We start from the raw sequence: 22771 nt of genomic DNA, 5'->3' as shown, positions 1-22771 counted from the left end.
GAAGTCTTGAAAGTTGTGCGATGTCCTACTGCGGTGACTTCTCAATTTTTACATTGCACACAAAGCAATACTTCATCAAGGAAAGGAAAGGGGAAATGTTTTTTATACAATGGTAAGTAGAAAAAGGTGTATACGTGTATAATATTGAAATTGTGAAGGTGTGCTGATTCTATGTGAAGGGTGGGAAAACCCAACAGTGGTATAAAATGGTGCTCGAATTTTTTTGGGAGGGGGCATAAACAAACTGAAAAAAAAACATCATCTGCAGCTTTACTGTGCCCATCAATTGCAACCACTGTGCCCATCATATGCAGCCTCAGTGTGCCCATCAATTGCAACCTCACTGTGTCCATCAATTGCAGCTTCTGTGCCCATCAATTGCAGGCACTGTGCCCATCAATTGCAAGCACTGTGACCCCCCCAGACAGCATTTAACCAGCACCCCCCATGCCTGCCCACACGCTTGTTGTCTGCCCGGCACTTACCTCATCTTGGTGGTGAGTCGGGCAGCAGGTGACGGCGGCGAGCTGTGGGACGGGCAGCTTCTGTGTCCTCCATACTTCTGCAGTGTGTTTCTTCTTTCCTCCTGCTAGGCGTCCAATAGGATCGCCTGTCCTTTCAGCAATCAGGTGATGAATATCAGACCTCTGCTTCCTGATTGCCGGACAGGCGATTCAGTGTTAGAAAAGTGAATATTCATTTGCTTTTCTAACACAGCTTGGTGGTCTCCGAGCACAATGCTCTGCACCATTTTAATTATTCTGAAAGCTGAAGCCTATTAGAGCCTGGAGGAGGCGGAGAGCAATAGAAGTTAATTTTTGAGTTAGAATATATTTGTTTTTTAAAGAGTTTAGTGTCAATTGATTAATAAAGTAGCATGTTGGTAATTGACAGAACAGCACAATCAATGGAAAATGTTGATTGTTAGGAAGCCAAAACTACTAGCAGGCGCTTATGTGTGGTCACAGAGTTGACTTATGCGGTCCTTTTTTAACCTTTTTTTTTTTACATAAATTCTGGTGAGAAAGTCTTGTAAGACATTGAGCAGTGCAATATAAAGAATTCCGTATCCCGTGACGAAACGCGTAGGGAGGTACGGCATGCTGACGTCAGACCCGGAAGTGCGGGCGGTAGCTGAGAGCCGGCCGGCTCGTCTTTGAAATACGCATAGATTTTTCTTCGTTTATGTGAGTGTACTGATTTTATTTTTTGAGATTTAATAAATAAGGGTTTTTACGCTATGCGAGTGCTCTTATGTTTTTTCATATATACTGTGGCACCATCGCTTCACTGTTGGGAATTAACATTGAGGAGAGTCTGGTGTGGTTCCTGTGACGGATCAACCAGACCATCTATATACATGCCCTTTTGATCTCACATAACACTGAGATCTCAAGTTCTGGTAAGCGGCCCCTTTTTTTCACTGGTGGAGGTGACTTTTTGGATTCCTGTTTACACGAAGTGAAGTGGGTGTCAGTTTTCCATTCTCACTCTGGACGAATCATCACTACTTGCTGATTGACATTATTTTCTTGGGACTTTAATTGACTACCGTAATTCCTTTTTCTTTTCTTTGTTTATTTTTACACTTATTGAAATTTAATTCCGTTTTCACTTTGGTTTTTTATGTTTGAATCCATAAGGGATATATACATTTTGTGCAATTTACCTCTTTTTATTTGAGGATTTTTGAGAGGTCCAATCAGGTTGGGTCTTCTTACGTGATCTGACATTGGTGTTTATCATTTGTGTGTGTTTTTTTTCCACGCACATATTAATGACATGATTTAATTATAATATTTATTTCACTATATACTATTCATTGTTCACATTCATCTATTTTTGCCATCGATCCCTTATCACATGAATTGATTCAGATGGGGATTTATTTATTTTCCATTTAGCCTAGGCTATTTGTTTTTCTATTTCATAATTTTACACATATAGGTATTATTCTAGCACATTTTTTTGTTTTTTTAGCGCAGCTCACCATTACACACAGTTTATATTACCGGAGTATTACGATTAGAGTTGCTGCTTTTAGGGAGGGCTTTTTGAATAGCGCAGTTTACTCTCTGTACCAATTAGTGCAATATAAAGCATTGTTATCCAGTTGCCGACGGTCACATAGCACATTTACCAGGGTGGCATGCGCTGTACAGAATTACATTTTGGGCACAACTGCAAGCCGACGATGGCTTGTTCTTGCTTTGATTTTAGACAAGGCAGACTGCCGTACTGTCAGTACAGAAGGCATGGGTCCTGTGTTTCTGTAAAGCAGAAATACTGATCTATGCATTTCACTGTAAAAGCACCTTCCCCACTACACTGAATCACTAGCTAGGCACACATTTAACCTTTTGATCGATTATTTGGTCCCCAAGAAAGTGTGTTAGGTGTCTGATTTGTCTGCCGCATTATCACAGTCCCATTATAAGTCGCTGCCATTACTAGTAAAAAATAAATAAAAATATTCCATAGTTTGTAGATGCTATAACTTCTGCACAAACAAATCAATATATGCTTATTGGGATTTTGTTTATCAAAAATATGTAGCAGAATACATATTGGTCAAAACTGATGAAGAAATTCGATTTTTAAAATTTTTTTATTGGATATGTTTTAGAGCAGAAAGTAAAAAATATATATTTGTTTTTTCTAAATTGTCAGTCGTTCTTTGTTTATAGTGCAAAAAAATAAAAACCCAAGAGGTGATAAAATACCACCAAAAAAAACTCTATTTCTGGGGGAAAAAAAGGACTTATATTTATTTTGGTACAATGATGTATGACCACGCAATTGTCAGCTAAAGTAACGCAGTGCCATATCACAAAAAATGGCTTGGTCAGGAAAGGGGGTAAATCTTCCGGAGGCCAAGTTTATGATAACATGGGTCCCACATGCAAAGATTCTGGAAATTTTCTAATACCCTCCTATCTTTTCTCATACGTTGTGTCCGAAGCCATTGCCATCTCTGCTTTGTAGATCTACAGAGCTGCTGATGTATTTTTTAACTCATCAAATAGGTACATCTTGACCTCAAATTAAAAAAAAAATAAAAAAAAAATAAAAAAATATAACATGGAGAGGCGTGTGCCACTCACTTCTGGTGTCTGGATGGAGCACAGGCCTGTGCATATAGAAGAAGTTTTTTTCCTCTGTGAAACCACAGCAGAGGTTCTCAGTGTTCATAGCAAATAAATAACTTGATTTACTCAGTCCAGAATAAGAGGATCAGGACACTCACAGCATATCACTCTTCTTCTTTATCATGTGAAAAGTTGTCAAAAATCTCAAAATAATTAAAAAAAACCCAATGACCAGTGGCGGCTCATGCATTAGGGGTGCATGGGCTCCACCCCTATCCATGCATGGATTCCAATCAGGGTTTTTTTTTTTTTGAAGGATGTGATTAGAGCCAGAGGCTCTAATAGGCTTCAAAAAAGGGTGGGCTCGGAGCGCAGAGCACTGCACCTGAAACCCAACCAGTTTTATGACAATAGCGAGTGAACATTCGCTATTGCAACACTGGTTCTCCTCCGAGCCAATCAGGAAGCGGGTCGTGTCCGTCCCCTGATTGAGAGAAAGGAGTTCCGATCGGATTGACCACCAGGAGGAGGGAGGAGATGCAGGGGAGCGCTGCTTGCAAAATGGGATAAGTGCGGGGCCTCGACTACCGACTGACCGACCCGGTGGGGTGTGCTGCCCATGACCCCTGTGACCCAGCCTATTGACCGTAGTGGGTGCCGTCTGTGACCCAACCGACGGAAGGGTGGGGGGGAGGTTTGCAGCAGTAGGAAGGGTTCCCCCTCCCCCCTCCAAAAAAAAGAACACCCGTCGCCACTGTCAATGACCAATTCTTGTGCAGATCTCACGCTTTCTCAAGGCACTTGGATGTAAGGTATTGGTATTCACCTAGTGGTCTTTTTATAAATGTAGTCAGCATTTAGCTTCCTACATCCAAATGGACGCAAACTCCTGGATCCTCTTATTCCCTGGATTTACTATAGGTGGTAAATTATTCCTTATGTTTTACATACCACTGATGGTATTCAATCAGGCTGGATTTCCCCTTTAATCCTCCACATTAAGATGCTTTATAATAAAAGGAGGAACCGCTTTTTTATGTTTTCTGTTGAATTCTATACATAAAACGATCTCCTTTCCAATAAAAATAGAGGCTTTCAGGAAGACATTCAAAGTATAACCTTGTGCTTGGCAGTTTCTGTGAATCGGAAATACGCTCCTGCCTTCCGTCATCCAGTCATTTGTTATGTGTTTAAATTTTTTTCACAGCTTTCTCTGCTGTGTCCTCCAAGCCATACATATGACTTTGGTGTTGCCTAGAAAGCCTCAGGTACAGAAATCAGATAGGTAATGATATAATTATGCATCATATTGCAATCTAGCCTAACAAAAGCTGCCTCCTTGCAGTATGCTTTCATGACTGTATATTATAATCTACACAAAGATGGAATATATTTGAAAGTTTTCCATCATTTCACTCTCATCTTCTCCTGTCCCTGTCCTTTGTTCTTATTAATGTGCACAAATCATCTGATTATTATGGAGAACATCACAGACTATCTATAGGATTCAATGGCTTTGTAATAATAAAACAATTACAGCATACTGAATGATGTGCGGCAGTAGGAGAGCAGTAAAATATTATGTTGATTTAGTTCAATTTAAACCTCAGCAGTAGGACAGGAGGGCGGTTTCGCAGAGATCGACTAGCACGGTAGAAGGACATAAAATCAAATACTGTGTCAAGAATTAGCCACAGCCATGGTTTCTTTTACATATTAAGTGTATGCATAGCCCAAAACTTTTTTCTTTTAGTCTTGGATAGTTAGGGAGAAGGGATGGGTTAAAACCCCATCTGGGTTATGTTTTGCTGTGTCTGTACCACTGGGGAAATTTCACTTCCTTTCCCAGAGATGCAACTGGAAATTAGAGGAATCTTACAAAGTGAGGCAAATTACAGTTATTTAACATTTGCCCCATTGGAAAATCCTGTTCTGGGAACTAAAATGTTACATCCCCCTCACTTTCCTTCTCAGTGACATTGGTCAACATTATTGTATTGGAGAGGCAAATTCTCCTTAATGGGAACACAAAAAACTTGAGAGAGAGTCTATTCTTCTGCACTCCAAAACTAAACAAAAAAGGTTTTGTCTATAGATATTTACCGTATTTAGAATCTACTGGGAAAAAAATGTTCCAGATACTACCATGAGCCTGTTCTGCCTGTGCAGAAGAAAGTATAACCACTAAATCCCAAACAAAACTTTTTTTTTTTAACTTTTAGGCTAGGTTCACATATGAGCCACATGCGGTTAAAGCATATTTAAATGTTTTTTTTGTTTTTTTTAACATTCAAGCAGAGTAAGGCCCCTTTCACACATGCGAACATTATGTCCGTATTTCATCCATCCATTTGCGGATGAAATACAGACATACATGCATTCCTATGGGATAGCGGGTGTCTGCGGATAAACATCCACAGACACCCGCTATCGTCCGCCTCAGCTATTGTCCGATTCTGCAGACGGAGAAAAATCCTATTTTTCTATCCATCTGCAGAGCGGATCGGATGAACACGGACAGACGGTCTGTGCTCATCCGATCCCCATAGAGGAGAGCGGAGAGCTGACAGGGCGGTCCCTGCACAGTGTGCCGGGACCACCCTGTTATCCACCGGCTCAGCGGGGACAAGGGAGCGATCCCCGCTGAGCAAGCGGATCATCATGGGGCGGATCATTACTGATCCGTCCCGTGTGAAAGGGGCCTTAGTGCCTGAACTTCTATCAGCCTCTTGCAATCCCCTGTATAACAACATTCAGACTTGGGAACAGAAAAGCAGCACATCAAGTTAAAGCGGTAGCAAACCACTGTTTTTGTTTTGTTGTTTTGTTTCTTTTAATCCTGCAAGGCAATGGCATAATGTGCTAGTATGCATTGCATGCTGGCACATTATGTGAAACTTACCTTAAAACGAAGTCCTCCTGCGACATGCTGTCACCACTGAAGGTACTTCCATCTCCACCCAGTCACGGACTCCAGCCGGAGCCGCAATGACGCCAGTTCCTTCAGAGCGCACACACCGGTGATGTCACTGGCTGCATCAAAAGTAGTTATCTCCTAAACGGTGCACTTTTAGGAGATATTTACTGTACATACAGTATAGGTGAGCCTTACTTTAGGCTCACCTATAGGTAAAGAAAAAAGAATTCCAAGACCCGTGGAATCATTTGTTAAAGGTCACCACATGCCAAGATTTGTATAGAAAAACAAATAAAACCCCCATAGGTAGGTGGGACTTTGAAAGTGACCAAAAACAATAAATTGTATAAAAAAAAATAGGAAATTTATTACAAAAACATATGTTGAATAAAAGACTTAAGTCATCATGGACAAAAGAATACATAGATATTTATACATTTGATTGGATTTACAAAGTGTTTACAGACAACTAAGTCTTATTGGATGAACCAGACGTTTCCGGCTTAATGTCCTTCTTCAGGGTTTTTAACATCCAGAGCCCGGTGTCTATTTGAAAAATATATATACACACATCATTAAGTAGATATTCAATACAGCAATATATATATTTTCTCTTTATATCTCAAACAGGATAAACTGAAGTAAATTCATATAAAAGCACACAAAATAGATAGCATGGGTCACATACCAGACAGTATATTTTGCTCATATATCATGGAAGAAAGGAAGGTCCCAAAAGTAAAAAGACAGAGAAGGTTATGTCGGCGTGGCCCAAAAGTGTTCCACAGAGGTCCCCCAGAGAAGGTCCAAAGAGCCCCTACAGAAAAATCTGATCAAATGATCTGAAATGGAATTGAATATAGAAGGGTGTAGACTGATATAATGTCTGCATGGTCTGCAAAATTGCAAATTATCCAGACATAATCCGCAAAGTGTACATACCTATAAGGGAGACATATCTGAAATATCACTGCACAATGAGAGCACATCTAATACTTGTAAAATGGCTGAACGAGTACACAATGATTGTCCAGCCCAGGGAGTATACCTGTAAGAGTGCATAAAAGTAAAGGAGTAGAAATGTATGAGTCATCCATGAAGACAAACAGTGTAGGCCCCTAGATATCAAAGTTGTGTGGCTTACCTCCATTGGATATACATTCTGCAGCATGCTGATGATCAGAACCATCGCAGCTGTGTTTACACGCCACTGACGGCTCTGATAAATACCCCCATGGCGTCTGCGCACACGCATCGGTGTGGAGACGTCATGACGCATTCTCCGTGACGCAGAAGCACTACCGACCATATGCATTAGCTAGGGTGCCCGGACCAACTGTCCCTCAAGTGCAGGACGCTACCCCAAATAGGCGTGGTGGAGCCCTGTGCTCAGGGGACACCAGCACGTACCCACGGCCAACAGTAAATGAGCAGAGCTTAAAACGAGCCTGATCATGCCAGAGTTGTGCAAAAATGCGGGGACATTGGCGATGGTGAGCGCCGAATGACCCTCCAGTGTGCTGGGTGGGGGCTCAATGAGGAAACAAGGAGAGGAAAACCACAAAGATAGGTCAATGAAAAGGCCAAATAGGGAAACAGGAGGGAAAACACAACTGAGGAGATGTAATAAGCAAACAATATATACATATGGAGCAACATGGGTAAACCATAGGAATATGAATTTAAAATATTCATATTGAATATTAAAATGAAATAACCACATCAAAATACCTTGTATTAGGATATGGAACAAAATCCTAAATAGGAAAAAAAGAATTGCATTTAATTATAGAATATTGAGGTGTTAGTACCATAGCTAATACATATCAAACCAGAGGTGAGTTTTTACTCCTCCCATCCCCCAGATGAAGCCTTCCAAGGTGGGACGATAACTGACCATAACATTGGGACCTAGGGGTAGGGTGGCATTTACATTAGTTATCTAACGAGTTTCACAATTGCAACAAAATTCTATTCTAATCACCACCTTGGGTACTAGGATGTATTCTATCAAGGATTAGGAATTTTATCTGGGGAATTCTACGACCATGAGCAAGTCTGCCCAATGGAAGATCTGGGTTGGATTTCTTCATACTTAGATTATGTCTATATGCTCTTTTATGAAATCCTTGCTTAGTTTTGCCTATATAAAATGAACCATACTGGCAAACCAGCATATAGACAACTCCAGGTATTTTTCAGTTGGCAAAGTGTGCCAGTTTAAAGATCTTACCATTGGGCAGTCTAATGATATTCCCAATGTATATGTATTTACAATGACTACATCCACCACATCAAAATGTGCCTAGATGTTTACATGGGTCATTGCAAAATTCTCCCATGAATTCATTCTGTATGAATATATCCCATAAGTATTTGGTTCTACGGTAAGTAATAAAAGGATTAGTTGAAACAAATGGACTTAGTAGGGGATCAATGCATAGGAGATGCCAGTGTTTGGATATAATGGCCTTAATTTTCCTATGTTGTTTGGTATATCGTGTGAAAATTCTCACACTATTAGATAGTTCCATGTTGTGATTTTTCAGAATTTTTTTTGTTAAATAACAAATCATGTCTTGGTCTAGAAATGGCTCTTTAAATGTCTCAATAACAGTCTATCTCTTAATCTGTTTGCCTCTTCACGAAATGTACCCTCCTCTGAGCAGTTTCAGAGAATCCACAAAAACTGGCCATAGGGGTTGGATCTTTTTAGCTGTGCCGGATGAGCGCTACTAGCGTGAAATATTGTGTTACTTGCTGTCTTTTTAGGATACAAAGAGCTAGCTAGTGTGCCATCTTGTAATTTATGGATAATGACATCCAAAAAATTGATTTCTGAGGTACTGTAGGTCATGGTAAAGTGTGACCTACAGTACCTCAGGAAATCAAAATTTAGATTAGACAAATTTTGATTTATAGCTGTGATGGTTCCCACTACCTCCAGGTACAGGGTGCAGCTATGGGGACCTGTTGTGTCCCCTCATATGCCAACCTGTACTGGGGGTGGGGGGGTGGGAACAGACTTTTTTGACTGATGACAACCATTCTCCTCTAACTGAGAAGATATTGAGTTGGTATCGCTACATAGATGTTATCTTGATTGTTTGGGGGATCACCCGAGTTGCACAAACAGTGCATCACAGCTATGAATCAAAATTTGTGTAATCTAAACTTTTCTAATAGACTCCGGGCTCTGGATGTTAAAAAACCCTGATGAAGGGCATCAAGCAGGAAAACGTCCGGTTCATCCAATAAGCCTTAGTTTTCTGTATGCACTTTGTAAATGCAATGAAATGTATAAATATTGATGTAATCTTTTGTCCTTGATGTCTTTTATTCAATATATGTTTTTGTAATAAATTTACTATTTTTGATACAATTTATTGTCACTTTCAAAGTCCCACCTACCTATGGGGGTTTTATGTGTTTTTCTACCTATAGGTAAAAGTCATGCATGGGAGTTTACTTTAATCAGTTGTCTGCAGTGCAAGGGGCATACTGATAGGAGGAGGGAGCAGAAAGAACGAGAAATTAGCTCATCAGTCTGCTTTTTCTCCTTTCACTGTCATGTCACAAGGTGGGGGGCGGATAAAGCAGTCATTAATTGTATTAAATTTTTCTGGTTCAACAGGAACTGGATGAATTTGCATTCATATACAGTATGGGTAGGCTAATTGATCTACAGATCGACTTCTGTGCAAACAGCCTGTTGTAAAAATTTTGCATAATCAACACCGCTGGCTATAGTTAGCAGCACTGATCAGTGTATTCTGAAGGCAGAGAACTCTCCCTGCTGTCAGAATACAATAGCACAGTGGGAAGATTCGGGTGATTTTTTTCCTTAAACCCACTGGTTGAACAAACAAAAAAAATACTTATGTATGGGCTGGCTAAGAAAAGTCTTATGCTTTGTTATACTGGGTTGTACTATGTATAAGAGCTATGTATATCTCAGAACTGGATGGTGTGTGTGTGTGTGTGTGTGTGTGTGTGTGTGTGTGTGTGTGTGTGTGTGTGTGTGTGTGTGTGTGTGTGTGTGTGTGTGTGTGTGTGTGTGTGTGTGTGTGTGTGTGTGTGTGTGTGCGCGTGTGTGTTTAGCTGTTTCCCTGGAGTCCAGCATTAGGAAAAGATTTTAAAAATTAACCCTCAAGAAGAAAATCCACAACAGATATGACTTCTTAACATTCATTTTAATCTAGAATTTGCTTAAAATATATGGTAAATTTGCGTGCAGTATTACTCATCTTCATACATTTTTACTGGAAAAAATTGCAAGGAAATGATGAATAATCTGAAAATTAAGAAGTAATCCCAAGGGAAATGTATTTGCATGGAACTGCTTCACATATCCATCTTAAATGAAGTCCTAAATATTCAAAAGAAGCTTCTCTTGTTAAACCATATGTCATAACAGATCCCGCTACCTGTGTTAGTTGCATGACAATTATTCTGTATAAGGCAGTGAGTGCACAATGCTTAATATAGTTACATGACAATGGTGTAAACATGTTTTTATAATGCAGTTGTGTACAGTACTGTGCAAAAGTCTAAGGTATGTGTGAATAAATGCTGTAATTTAAGAATTCTTTCAGAAATAGAAGTATTAATAGTTTATTTTTATCAATTAATAAAATATAAAGTAAATGAACAGAAGAGAAATCCAAATCAAATCAATATTTGGTGTGACCACCCATTGCCTTCAAAACAACATCAATTCTTCAATTAAAGAAACTCGGCAGATAGGCTGTTACATTACATTTCTGAGAACTAACCACTACATCTGTGGATGTAGTCTGCCTCAAATCCTTCTGTCTCTTCATGTAATCTCAGACACACTTGATGATGTTGAGATCAGGGCTCTGTGGAGGCTAAACCATCATTTCCAGGACTCCTTGCTCTTCTTTACAACCAAGATAGTTTGAAATGACATCGGCTGTATGTTTGGGGTTGTTGTCCTGCTGCAGAATACATTTTGGACTAATCACACACCACTGATCCTCACCAAATATCCAACTCCATGTGCAGAAATGCAGCCGCAAACTTGCAAGGAACCTCCACCATGCTTGACTGTTGCCTGCAGACACTCATTATTGTACTGTTCTCCAGCCCATCATGAACAAACCATCTTTTGCTACAGCCAAATATTAAAAATGTTGACTCATTGGTCTAGAGTAGTGTTTCCCAAACTTTTTTCCAGACAAGGAACTCTTTACAAAGCTGTACAATCTTGAGGCACCCCATTCTAAAATGTAAAAAATTAAACCAATAGTTGTACATAACGCAGCAACATCCACACACATGGGACACTCAACGTGATTTATTCTTTCAAGGTAAATACACCTTTGCACACTGGTGTTTCTCTCTCTCATTTAGCTAATGTGACCCCAGTGCTGATGGAGGGGGGCATGGGAGGAGCAAACAAGTTTGCTGTGCAGGTGCCCGGCCTACTTCTTATTAACCGAAGATGTCATTGGTTGTGAGTGTGTATCACCTGCTGGCTTGTACACAATTTTGGGCAATTTTTTAGCATTTTGCCAAGGCACCCCCAAGGAAACCTGAAGGCTTGTCAAGAGCACCTGGTGCCATTGTTCTCAGAATCAGGATCATTGGTGTCATCAATGCTAAGAAACACAGACAAATCCATCATGCCATACTCTCAGGGAGGCATGTGATTGGCCCCAAATGTATTCCGCAGCAGGACAAATACCCCCAAAGATGCAGTCAATGTCATGTTATTTTACAGCATTTTTCACACCTGCCTAAAAACTTTTGCACAGTACTGTACTTGATTATATTAAGTCATATATAGTGTATTAGTTATGACAATACAATTAATGCATATTACTGCTTCGTGTTCTCTATTTCATTAGAAGTGTGTGTCTTCCAGACTCTGAGAATTAATGTCTGTTACTGGAAAGAGAAGATACCTGGGAGCCCTGGTCTGCTGCAAAACTTCCCAGCATTCCTTGGTGTAAATCTAAATGGAGAAGAGCATGAGGTCTATGGCCTACCTTGCCAAGAATATCCAGGGCTAATTAAGGTAAAGAAACATCACAAGGACAGCTGGTTCTGGAGCCTGAAATATGTTAAGGAAGACATTATCTGTTTTCCTGTAGCCATTGGATTTTTTGTTACATGGTCTCATACAGCAATATATTATATATAACAGAAGGAACGGGCACCTCCTGTTTCTGGTCAGGGTTGTTAGAAGACCCCTCCTTTACATTAGGAAGCATGCACCGCCCCACACACACACATTTCTTTGGGCTGTGCCTAACTCCCCACTCTCTCTCTTTCTCTTCCACCCTATACATTCAATAATTGACACCGTTAAAAGCAGAAGCATATGATTAAGTCTTCTACAAGACTTAATTGTAGAAACTACTGTAAGGCCCCTTTCACACTGGGACGGTGCGGGCATCGGCGGTAAAGCACCACTATTTTTAGCGGTGCTTTAACCACTTGACCACTGGGCACTTAAACACCCTTAATAACCAGACCAATTTTCAGCTTTCGGTGCTCTCACATTTTGAATGACGATTACTCAGTCATGCAACACTGGACCTATATTAAATTTTTGTCCTTTTTTTACACAAATAGAGCTTTCTTTTGGTGGTATTTAATCAGGTTTTTATTTTTTGTGCTATAAAAGAAAAAATACAGAAAATTCTGTAAAAAAATGAATTTTTCTTTGTTTCTGTTAGAAAATTTAGCAGATTAGTAATTTTTCTTCATAAATTTTGGCCAAAATTTATACTACTGCATATCTTTGGTAAAAATAAGTACAAATTGATGGATATTATTTGGTCTTTGTGAAAGTTATAGAGTCCACAAGCTATGGTGCCAATATCTGAAAATTGATCACACCTGAAGTACTGACGGCCTATTTCAATTCTTGAGACCCTAACATGCCAGAAAAGTACAAATACCCCCCAAATGACCCCTTTTTGGAAAGAAGACATTCCAAGGTATTTAGTAAGAGGCATGATGAGTTTTTTGAAGTTGTCATTTTTTCCCACAATTCTTCACAATGCAAAATCAAGATTTTTTTTACTTTTTTTTTTCACAAAATTGTCATATTATCAGTTTATTTCTCACACACAGCATATGCATACCACAAATTACACCCCAAAACACATTCTGCTATTACTCCCGAGTACGGCGATACCACATGTGTGAGACTTTTACACAGTGTGGTCACATACAGAGGCCCAACATGCAGGGAGCGCCATCAGGCGTTCTGGAGCACCCCTGACATTTCTCTCCTACATGTAAAAATCATAATTCATTTGCTAGAAAATTATATAGAATCTCAAAACATTATATATGTTTTTTTAGCAAACACCCTGGAGAATACAATGGTGGTCGTTGCAACTTTTTATCTCGCACGGTATTTGCGCAGCAATTTTTTGAATGCTTTTTTTTGGAAAAAAAAACAGTTTTGTGCTTAAAAAAAAAAACACAGTAAAGTTAGCCCAATTTTTGCATAATGTGAAAGATGAAGTTACGCTGAGTAAATAGATACCTAACATGTCACTGTTCAAAATTGCACACGCTCGTGGAATGGCGCCAAACGTCGCTACTTAAAAATCCCCATAGGCGATGATTTACATTTTTTTTACTGGTTATATGTTTTGAGTTACAGAGGAGGTCTAGGGCTAGAATTATTGCTCTCACTCTAACGTTCGCAGCGATACCTCACATGTGTGGTTTGAACACCATTTTCATATGTGGGCGGGACTTACGTATGCGTTCGCTTCTGCATGCGAGCACATGGGGACAGGGGTGCTTTAAAAAAAAAATGTTTTATTGTTAATTTTACTTTATTTATTTTAGTTTGACATTTTTTTCCCCAAAAATAAATTTTTTGATCACTTTTATTCCTATTACAAGGAATGTAAACATCCCTTGTAATAGGAATATGGCCTGACAGGTCCTCTTTACAGTGAGATATGGGGTCAATAAGACTCCGCATCTCACCTCTAAGCTAGGAAGCCTGAAAAAAAAAAAAAGATTCTGGCTTTGATCGTATTGGTGAGTCGGTAGAAGCACCGGAGGGCGGCGGGGGGGGGCTGTCTATGGCTGGGTATTGCAGGGTATCACCGACTATGGCTGGGTATGGCTGGGTATCTCCGAGTAGGGCTGGGTATCTCAGAGTATGACTGGATATCTCAGAGTATGGCATTGCAGAGTATTGCGTTGCAGAGCATTGCAGGGTATTGGCGGGTGTTGCAGAGCATTGCAGAGTGTTGCAGGGTATTGTCGGGTGTTGCAGAGCATTGCAGAGTGTTGCAGGGTATTGGCGGGTGTTGCAGAGCATTGCAGAGTGTTGCAGGGTATTGGCGGGTGTTGCAGGGTATTGCAGAGTGTTTCAGGGTATTGCAGAGTGTTGCAGGGTATTACAGAGTGTTGCGGGGTATTACAGAGTGTTGCAGGGTATTGGCGGGTGTTGCAGGGCATTGGCGGGTGTTGCAGAGCATTGCAGAGTGTTGCAGGGTATTGGCGGGTGTTGCAGGGTATTGCAGAGTGTTGCAGGGTATTGCAGGGTGTTGCAGGGTATTGCAGGGTGTTGCAGGGTATTGGCGGGTGTTGCAGGGTATTGATGGGTGTTGCAGAGCATTGCAGAGTGTTGTTGCAGGGTATTGCAGAGTGTTGTTGCAGGGTATTGCAGAGTGTTGCAGCAGAGTATTGCAGCAGAGTATTGCAGAGTAATGGCAGGGTATGATGGGGTTAATTTTCGGTGAGCAGGGATGTGGGCACTGCAGATGCAGCCCACAGTGCTGCTGATACCGATCTTTTCCCCCTCCGCTGTACTGATCGGTACAGAGAGGGGGAGGGAGGAACCGGCATCATAACATGACGCCGGTTTGTTTACAAGTGATCACTCCGTCATTTAACGGAGCGATCCCATGGTAAACGGCCGCGATGAGCGGCCGTTTACCGTGATCCGTGATGCGCCGGGTCCTGTGGACCCCGTCGGTCACGGATGCTCTCAGGGGGCGAATTCTGGGAGGACGTCATATGACGGCCTCCCAGAGTTAAACAACCACCCTGTAGCCATCATTTGGCTATGGGCCGGTTGTTAAGTGGTTAACGTCTTTTAAGTGGCGTTATATGGCCGCTAGCGGGGCGGTTTTAACCCCCGTTAGCGGCCGAAAAAGGGTTAAAACCCCCCGCAAAGCGTCGCTGCAGCAGTGCTTTGCCAGCGGTATAGCCTCGCTGCCCCATTGATTTCAATGGGTAGGAGCGGTTTAGGAGCGGTAAATACACCGCTCCTTCACAGCTCCAAAGACTTTTTTCACCGTCCTGCTAGCACACCGCTCCAGTGTGAAAGCCCTCTGTTTTTTTCAGGTGCTATTTTTTGCGCTGTAGCGCCTGAAAACCGCCTTAGTGTGAAAGGGGCCTTAGCTGATATGAAACTGGACTCCTGAGCACAGGACTGCACCTTGTATGCCTGCCTAGAGATTTCTCCTCTCTTACTGTTTTGGGGACAACCAAAAATGTGAGATTTTCTTTTCTTTTACTTTCACTATTGATAATGGTAGACGTGACAAATATACAGGCATTCCCCACTTTTAAGTACACAATGGGGTTTATTAATAAAGTTAGAAAGTGCAAAATCAGTCTCCCTTCTGCACAGAAACCAATGAGCTTCCAGGTTTTATTACCCAAGCTTAATTGAACAACCTGATGTTAGAAGCTCATTGGTTTCTATGCAGAAGTGAGCCTGATTTTGCACATTCCAGCTTTAGTAAATAAACGCCATTGCGTACTTAAAAGTGGGGTATGCCTGTAGAGGGTGAATCTCCCAAATAGGGGCACCGACAGCAATAAAAACCTGACAGGTATTCTAATTACTCTCCAATCTATCCAAGAAAAAAAATAGCATTCAGTTATACTTTACCCCCTTAAGGACCAGAAGGATTTGCCCCCTTAATGAACAGGCCATTTTTTGGCCATTTATACGTCACTTCATCACTTTAACTGACAATTGCGCAGTCCTGCAACGCTGTAACAAAAAAAAATGTCTCTTTTTTCCCACAAATAGAGCTTTCTTTTGGTGGTATTTTCAACTCTGCGTTTTTAATTTTTTGCGCTATAAACAAAAAAGAGCGACAATTTAAAAAAACAACTATATTTTTTACTTTTTGCTATAATAAATACCCCCAAAACATTTAAATTAACTAATTTCTTCCACAGTTTAGACCGATACGTATTCTTATACATATTTTTGGAAAATAAAATCGCAATACGTGTATATTGATTGATTTGCGCAAAAGTTATATCGTCTACAAAATACAGGATAGATTTATGGCAATATTATTATTTTTTTACTAGTAATGGCAGCGATCTGCGATTTTTAGCAGGACTGCGACATTGAGGTAGACAGATCGGGTACTTTTGCTTATGTTTTGGGACCATTGACATTTATACAGCGATCAGAGCTAAAAATAGCCACTGATTACTGTAGAAATGTTACTGGCAGGGAAGGGGTTAACACTAGGGGTCGATCAAGGGTTTAAATGTGTGTTCTAGGGAGTGTTTCTAACTGTGGGGGGATGGGACTGCCTGGAGGAGGAGACCGATCGCTGTTCATAATCAGTATGAACAGTAGATCTGTCTCCTCTCTCCTGACAGAACGGAGATCTGTCTGTTTGCATTGACAGATCTCTGTTCTGTCTCTTTTAGGAGCAATCGCTGGTGCCCGGCGGACATCACATCGGCTTATCATCAGCGCCGCGGGTCCTCTAGTGGTCTTAAAGCAGCCGAAGTACAGCTACGGCGATTTGCCCAGGGGAGCCAACCTGCTGCAGTATAACTGCGGTGGCTGGTCCTTAACTGGTTACTGGTTTCTTATTTGCACTATTTTACATAATAAAATGTTATTAAATAAACCGAGTTACTAAGACCCCTTTCACACTGAGGCGGTTTTCAGGCATCTTAGAGCTAGAAATAGCCTCTAAATAGCACCTGAAAACTGCCTGCAATTCCATTTGAGTGTGTCTTTTTACACTGGGCGGTGCGCTTGTGGGACCTTAGGAAAATGCCTGCAAGCAGCATCTGTGGGAGTGGTTTGGGAGCGCTGTATACAGTCCTCACAAAACCCCTCCCCAAAAAAGCAATTCGGAAGTGACACAACAAGGGCATTTTTAATCCCTTCTTTGCAGTTAAAACCTCCCCACTAGCGGCCGAAAAGCAGTGCATAGGTGCTGCTTAAACAGCACTAAAGCGCCACTAAAACGAGCAGAACTTTAACGCTGACGGCCGACACTTGCAGTATAAAATGGGTCTAAATATGAGCGTGTTTTATCAATTGTTAGTCTATTTGCTTTTTTTATATTCACATTTGATATCTTATTCTGTTCCAGATTTGTTTTCATGGTGGAAATGAAGCCGATCCTGAGGAGCGTGAGCTTCAAACTAAACCACCCCAAATCCCAGACATCCAGATACTTTGCAACTTCATCAGTAAATACCTTCCTGGTTTGCACCCCAAGCCTGCTGTGATAGAACAATGCATGTATACGGTATGACCATTCTTGGAGAATAGTATAGACGTTGCCATAGCAAACTGTGGTTAGACATTGGTAGAATATATTCTTAGGTATGATTCCGAAACCTCAGTTTACTAGTTTTGGAAATGTGCAATTCAAAAATCGATATATCATGTAGCACCTAGGTAGGTTGCTAGAATGATAGGTAAATGTAGTTCTTTTTGGCTCTGTAATCCTTGGAGCAGCTGTTGATTACTTTGGGCTGTCCTAGATCTTACAGGTCCTTAATTAAAAATTGCCCAGACAGTATTTTTTAATTCAAGTAATAGGACATATAGTGTGTTAATACTGTGTATATGTACTTTCCTAAGGGTTAAACAATGTGTTGTTATTAGTCCTTGTACACACGGTCGGACATTCCGACAACAAAATCCGTTGGATTTTGTCGGACGGATTTTGTCCGAAACTTGTGTTGCATACACATGGTCAGACAAAGTTGTCGGAAAATCCGATTGTTCAGAACGTGACGACGTTATTTCATTAGCCCACACACAGTCGGATTATCCGACAACACGGTCCGATCGGACATTTTCCGTCGGAATGTCCAACCGTGTGTACAAGGGCTTAGGTGTGGTGCTATACATGTTTTCTTTACTTATTATGGCCATGTTAGAAATTACATTTTAAAAAGTATTTTTATTCAAGTAATATGAAATGTTAATAGTGTGCACATGTGCTTTAAAAAAGATTTAAATAATAGTTTTGTTTATCACAATGTTTTTTATGTCCTTTTTAGAATACCCCAGACAGCAATTTCATCTTTGATCACCATCCTCTTTACAAGAATATTGTCATAGGCTCTGGTTTCTCAGGTGAGCTGGGAAAGTGGAACTAGCATGTTAGTCTGGAAAATTTAGCTTGCAGAGCACAGTTAACCCTTCAACATTTGCTCTTCGGCTATAGGTCATGGCTTCAAGCTTTCTCCATTGGTCGGGAAGATATTGAGTGAGCTCAGCATGGGGAAGGAACCTGCGTATGATCTTACACCATTCAGCATCGCTCGCTTCAAAACCCAAAGTGCATCTTTGTGAGATGAAGAATGGAAAAATAAAACAGTTTTCACCTTTTTATGGATACTTTATGGACTTTTAGTAACTGGTCACTATGCCTATATCAGTCCAAGCTGAATAAGGCAGTGGGGTAGAACAGACAGACTGGGGTTGATTTACTAAAACTGGAGAGTGCAAAATCTGGTGTGGCTGTGCATGGTAGCCACACAGCTTCTAAGACTCGGTTCACACTGGGATGACTTGTCAGGCGACTGACAAGTCGCGCTACGTTCTGTACAATGGAACCATTCTAATAGGAGAGACTCAAGTTGAGGAGACTTGCATTGACTTCTATAAAGAAGTAGTTTTGCAAGTCACCGCTGCTGTTGTGCGCAGGTTGCCTGAGGCAGTTGCCCTGCAAGTCACGCTGCCTCAGTGTGAACCAGCTCTAACTTGTTCAATTAAGCTTTGACAAAAAAAAAACTGAAAGCTGATTGGTTTCTGTGCAGAGCTACACCAGATTTTGCACTCTCCAATTTTAGTGGTACATTGCAGATGCTGTTTGATGGTGTTGCAGCAAAACATTTTTTTAATAAGGATGAATGTTGCCTAAAAAGCACAGACGTGACTATAGCCTTAAAGCAATGGTTCTGTCCATTTCGGTCCTGTCCTCGGGACACATTAATGCTGGCCATACACGGTTAGAATATCGTTTGGAAAAATGTCCGCTACGCTTGATCGTTCGACGTTTGAAACGTTAGTGGTTACATTTCGATTCTCGAAATGCAAATTTTGTGCCGAAAAAAACCCCCAACATGTTGGATTTTTTTTGCAAAAATGATTGATTTTCAAACGATTAGTAGTGCAATCGAACGAAAATAGTTTGAAAAATCGACAGCGCATGCGCATTTCCGCTGCTTATATAATTGATCGAGGACAATTGTACTATTTATATTGTTATCGATCGCTAAAATGTTGAATATTGGGAGGCATCTATTGATACAAAGTTGGCGTTCTCGCATGCACGTTCGACAAATTTTCCAATTTGCAAATGTTTTTTTCTGAACGATATTCTAACCGTGTATGGACAGCATAACAGGCCAGGTTTGCAAACTAACTTTAATACATCACAGATGAGATCATTTGCTGCTCAGTGATTGCAGCATTCTAGTCTGCATCTCCCCAAGGTAATACTTAAAATCTGCCTGTTAGCGGGTCTTGAGGACAGGAGTTGAGAACCACTGCCTTAAAGGGTATGTAAACCCTGCGCATGAAATTCTCTTATTTGATCTATAGTTAGATATATATTTTTGATAAAAACTTACCTTTTAATCCTGCCAGAAATCGTATGAGCGCTTCCTGTGCCCTTTGCCTCTACTAATTGTCATCAGTTACATTAGATATCTCTGAGGACTACAAAACGGCAGATTTCTATGTTATGAAGAATATTAAAGGGGGTAGAGTTCTATAGTCCTTTCCTGTTTCTGTTGTCCTGATACAGTACAGTGAGTGTGTATTGTCACCACAAGACTTGTGTTGCTGCAGAATCACCTGGTGAAAATGAAGGAGAAAAGTATTAAAAAACGAATGCAGGCACCTCAGCTAAGGATTTATTTTGGGGTCCGGGTATGTTTTATTATTTTAGACACATAAACAAAGAAATGTAGGATCATTAGACATGGAACTGTATAATTTGCTTAGCAATTGCATATTAGGCAGAAGCAGACTCTCAAGCTGTTATATATTATATCTCTCCAATACAAAACAGTTTTGTGCCAGTATATCCACTGTGGAGCGAGTTATATTTGATTCGTTGGAACTTGTATTTTTTGTATAGTAGTGACCATTACCAGATAATTGGCTGGATGCAGTCACTGAAAAGGTGCTTTAAATCAATCATTTATTCCATTCTTTGGAGAATCAAAGCCTCACTAATTTAGTTATAATTTTATACTTGTCAAATAATACATTGAATTTTGCAGCCTTTTTTGGTGAAAAATCTTAAAAATATACTTCATGTACCTCACACTTTCATTTTATTATGATATCAAACATTATTGGGTATAAAAGAACTGCTATAACAATTTATACAAATATACACAGTTTACAGATTTAACGAGGGCTTATCATTAAAATTCTCACCTAATGTGAATCAACAGGATATTGTCACTAAATCATGATTATTACTTTAAATCATGCTATTTGCTACCATAATTAGAGGCATATTAAAACACAGTATCTACATGTCTTACTTACATCATGCATTCCACACATAAGAGTTTATATTTCATTAAGGACAGTGATGCAGATCATCCCTGTATGACTCCAGAGCCAACGATAAATCCAGAACCACTGGATTATAGCACAGATATAGCCTATTATTATAGAGCCATTTACTCTAAACTGCATACATTTGTATCAGACTTGTTGGCTATCATCAGTGAAATGCATGGAAACCAATCTATTGAGTAGGGCTAATGCCGCGTATGCACGACTGGACTTTCCGGCAGAAAAGGTCCGACGGTCTTCCCTACAGAGTTACAACAGACTTTCGAACACGAACGGACTAATGTCTGTTCGAAAGTCTGTTAGTTTTGTACATGATGACGTACGACGGGACTAGAAAGGGAAGTTCAATAGCCAGTAGCCAATAGCTGCCCTTCCGTCGTATTTGGTCCATCGGACCAGCATACAGACAAACGGTTTTCCCGATAGGAATTGAGTCAGTCAGACAGATTTGAAACATGTTCTATTTCTAGGTCCGACAGAATTTTTTAAGAAAAATTATTGGTTTATCCCACACACGATCAAAATATCAGACGGAATGATTCCATTGGACCTATTCTGCCAGAAAGTCCGGCTGTGTGTACGTGGCATTAGAGAGCATTAAGAAAGTAGCCTAGATAATTTGTGGTGGGTTAAAAGGAACCAAAAAGCCCTTCAATGACCCAGTGTGAGGGAAAGTAGTACATAAAGGTATCTACATGCTGCAAATCCTTCACAAATTCTTTTGAGACCTTACTGTAACATTAAAAGATGCACCATAAGCAAACCTCTAGATGGGAATGTTAGAGAAACCTAACCATACATTAAATTAAAACCTTCTATTGCAGGGGATTATTAAAATTTTTACTTATCTTGACATTAAGTAAAGCAGGAGGGAAATTAAACCAATTGTAGAAACAAGAAATTCGATTTCTGGGACCACTGTAAACCAGTGCACAGAATACCTCTATATTATATTGCATGAAAGTGAGATTTTCATTTTTATATATTTAGAATATTACAGATTAACAGGGCGATATGGGTTTAAAAACAATTAAAGGGGTTGTAAAGATACATTTTTTATTTTCTAAATATGTTCCTTTAAGCTAGTGCATTGTTGGTTCACTTATCTTTTCCTTCGATTTCCCTTCTAAATGTTTTTTTTTCTCTTTGTTTTCTTTGTCTGAATATCTCACTTCCTGTTCCTCCTCAGTAAGCTGTTCAGTAAGCTGTTCTGGCTGACTAAACACCGCTCGGATGATGGTGTGAAGTTTACTGAGGAGAAACAGGAAGTGAGAAATTCATCCCAAAAAAACAAAGCTTTACAACCCCTTTAATCACAAAATGGTGGCACAATTATTTGTTGTTGCTCTCATAAGCAGGACCATCCTAGCCCTCTTGTTTGAATTATATTTTAATTGTACTGTCTCTCTTTATTTTGTAAAGTGTTATGCAAACTGTTGGCATTATATAAATCCATAATAATAAAAGTGAAAAGTGAAAAAAGAAAAGTTTTAAAATCTAGTTCTTAGGTTGCTAATTTAATAAAGGCAAAAGATGGTTCACTTTGCAGATGAAATTGCATTTTGAAGGCAATTTTCAAAAAAAAACAAAAAAAAACCTTGGTGAATGGAGGTAAGACTCTGCTAACTTCCATCATCCAATCATGTGCAAGTGGAAATATGTTTTTTACTTGCATGTGATTTGGTATTTTTTTGCAAAGTGAAGTTTTACCACATTCATTAAACTGTCGAAAATTCCCTTGCAAAATGCAACGTCCCCTCTAAAGTGAGCAGCCTATTTTCCTTTAGTATATCATCACCTAGATATGTGTTTAGTAGACATTGAGTGTATTTTTTGAGATACAAGAGGCACAAAAATTGTACACTGGCTGTACAAAACAAAATTAAACAGAGTTGGACTTTAAAGGGTCATTTCTGCTTTTACAGCCAA

The 22771-nt window shown here is 40.0% G+C and overlaps 1 protein-coding gene across 1 annotated transcript in view; it reads left to right on the top strand.

Annotated features, from left to right (window-relative positions):
• Nucleotides 1-22329, top strand: part of PIPOX (pipecolic acid and sarcosine oxidase) — a 135158-nt gene extending 112829 nt beyond the window's left edge. Inside the window, exons 5-8 of the mRNA XM_077480388.1 lie at nucleotides 11897-12049; nucleotides 17379-17537; nucleotides 18301-18376; nucleotides 18468-22329. Of these exons, the coding sequence (XP_077336514.1) occupies nucleotides 11897-12049; nucleotides 17379-17537; nucleotides 18301-18376; nucleotides 18468-18595 (516 nt within the window). The 3' untranslated portion in view covers nucleotides 18596-22329. The remainder of the gene's footprint in view (nucleotides 1-11896; nucleotides 12050-17378; nucleotides 17538-18300; nucleotides 18377-18467) is intronic.
• The last annotated feature ends 442 nt before the right edge of the window (nucleotides 22330-22771 follow it).

The sequence above is a fragment of the Lithobates pipiens genome, unplaced genomic scaffold (genome assembly GCF_037356315.1).
Source record: "Lithobates pipiens isolate NorthernLeopardFrog02 unplaced genomic scaffold, aLitPip1_a1.2 Scaffold_16, whole genome shotgun sequence".
Classification (NCBI taxonomy): domain Eukaryota; kingdom Metazoa; phylum Chordata; class Amphibia; order Anura; family Ranidae; genus Lithobates; species Lithobates pipiens.
The sequence above is the reverse complement of the archived record's forward strand: the minus strand, read 5'-3'. Positions and strand labels throughout refer to the sequence as shown.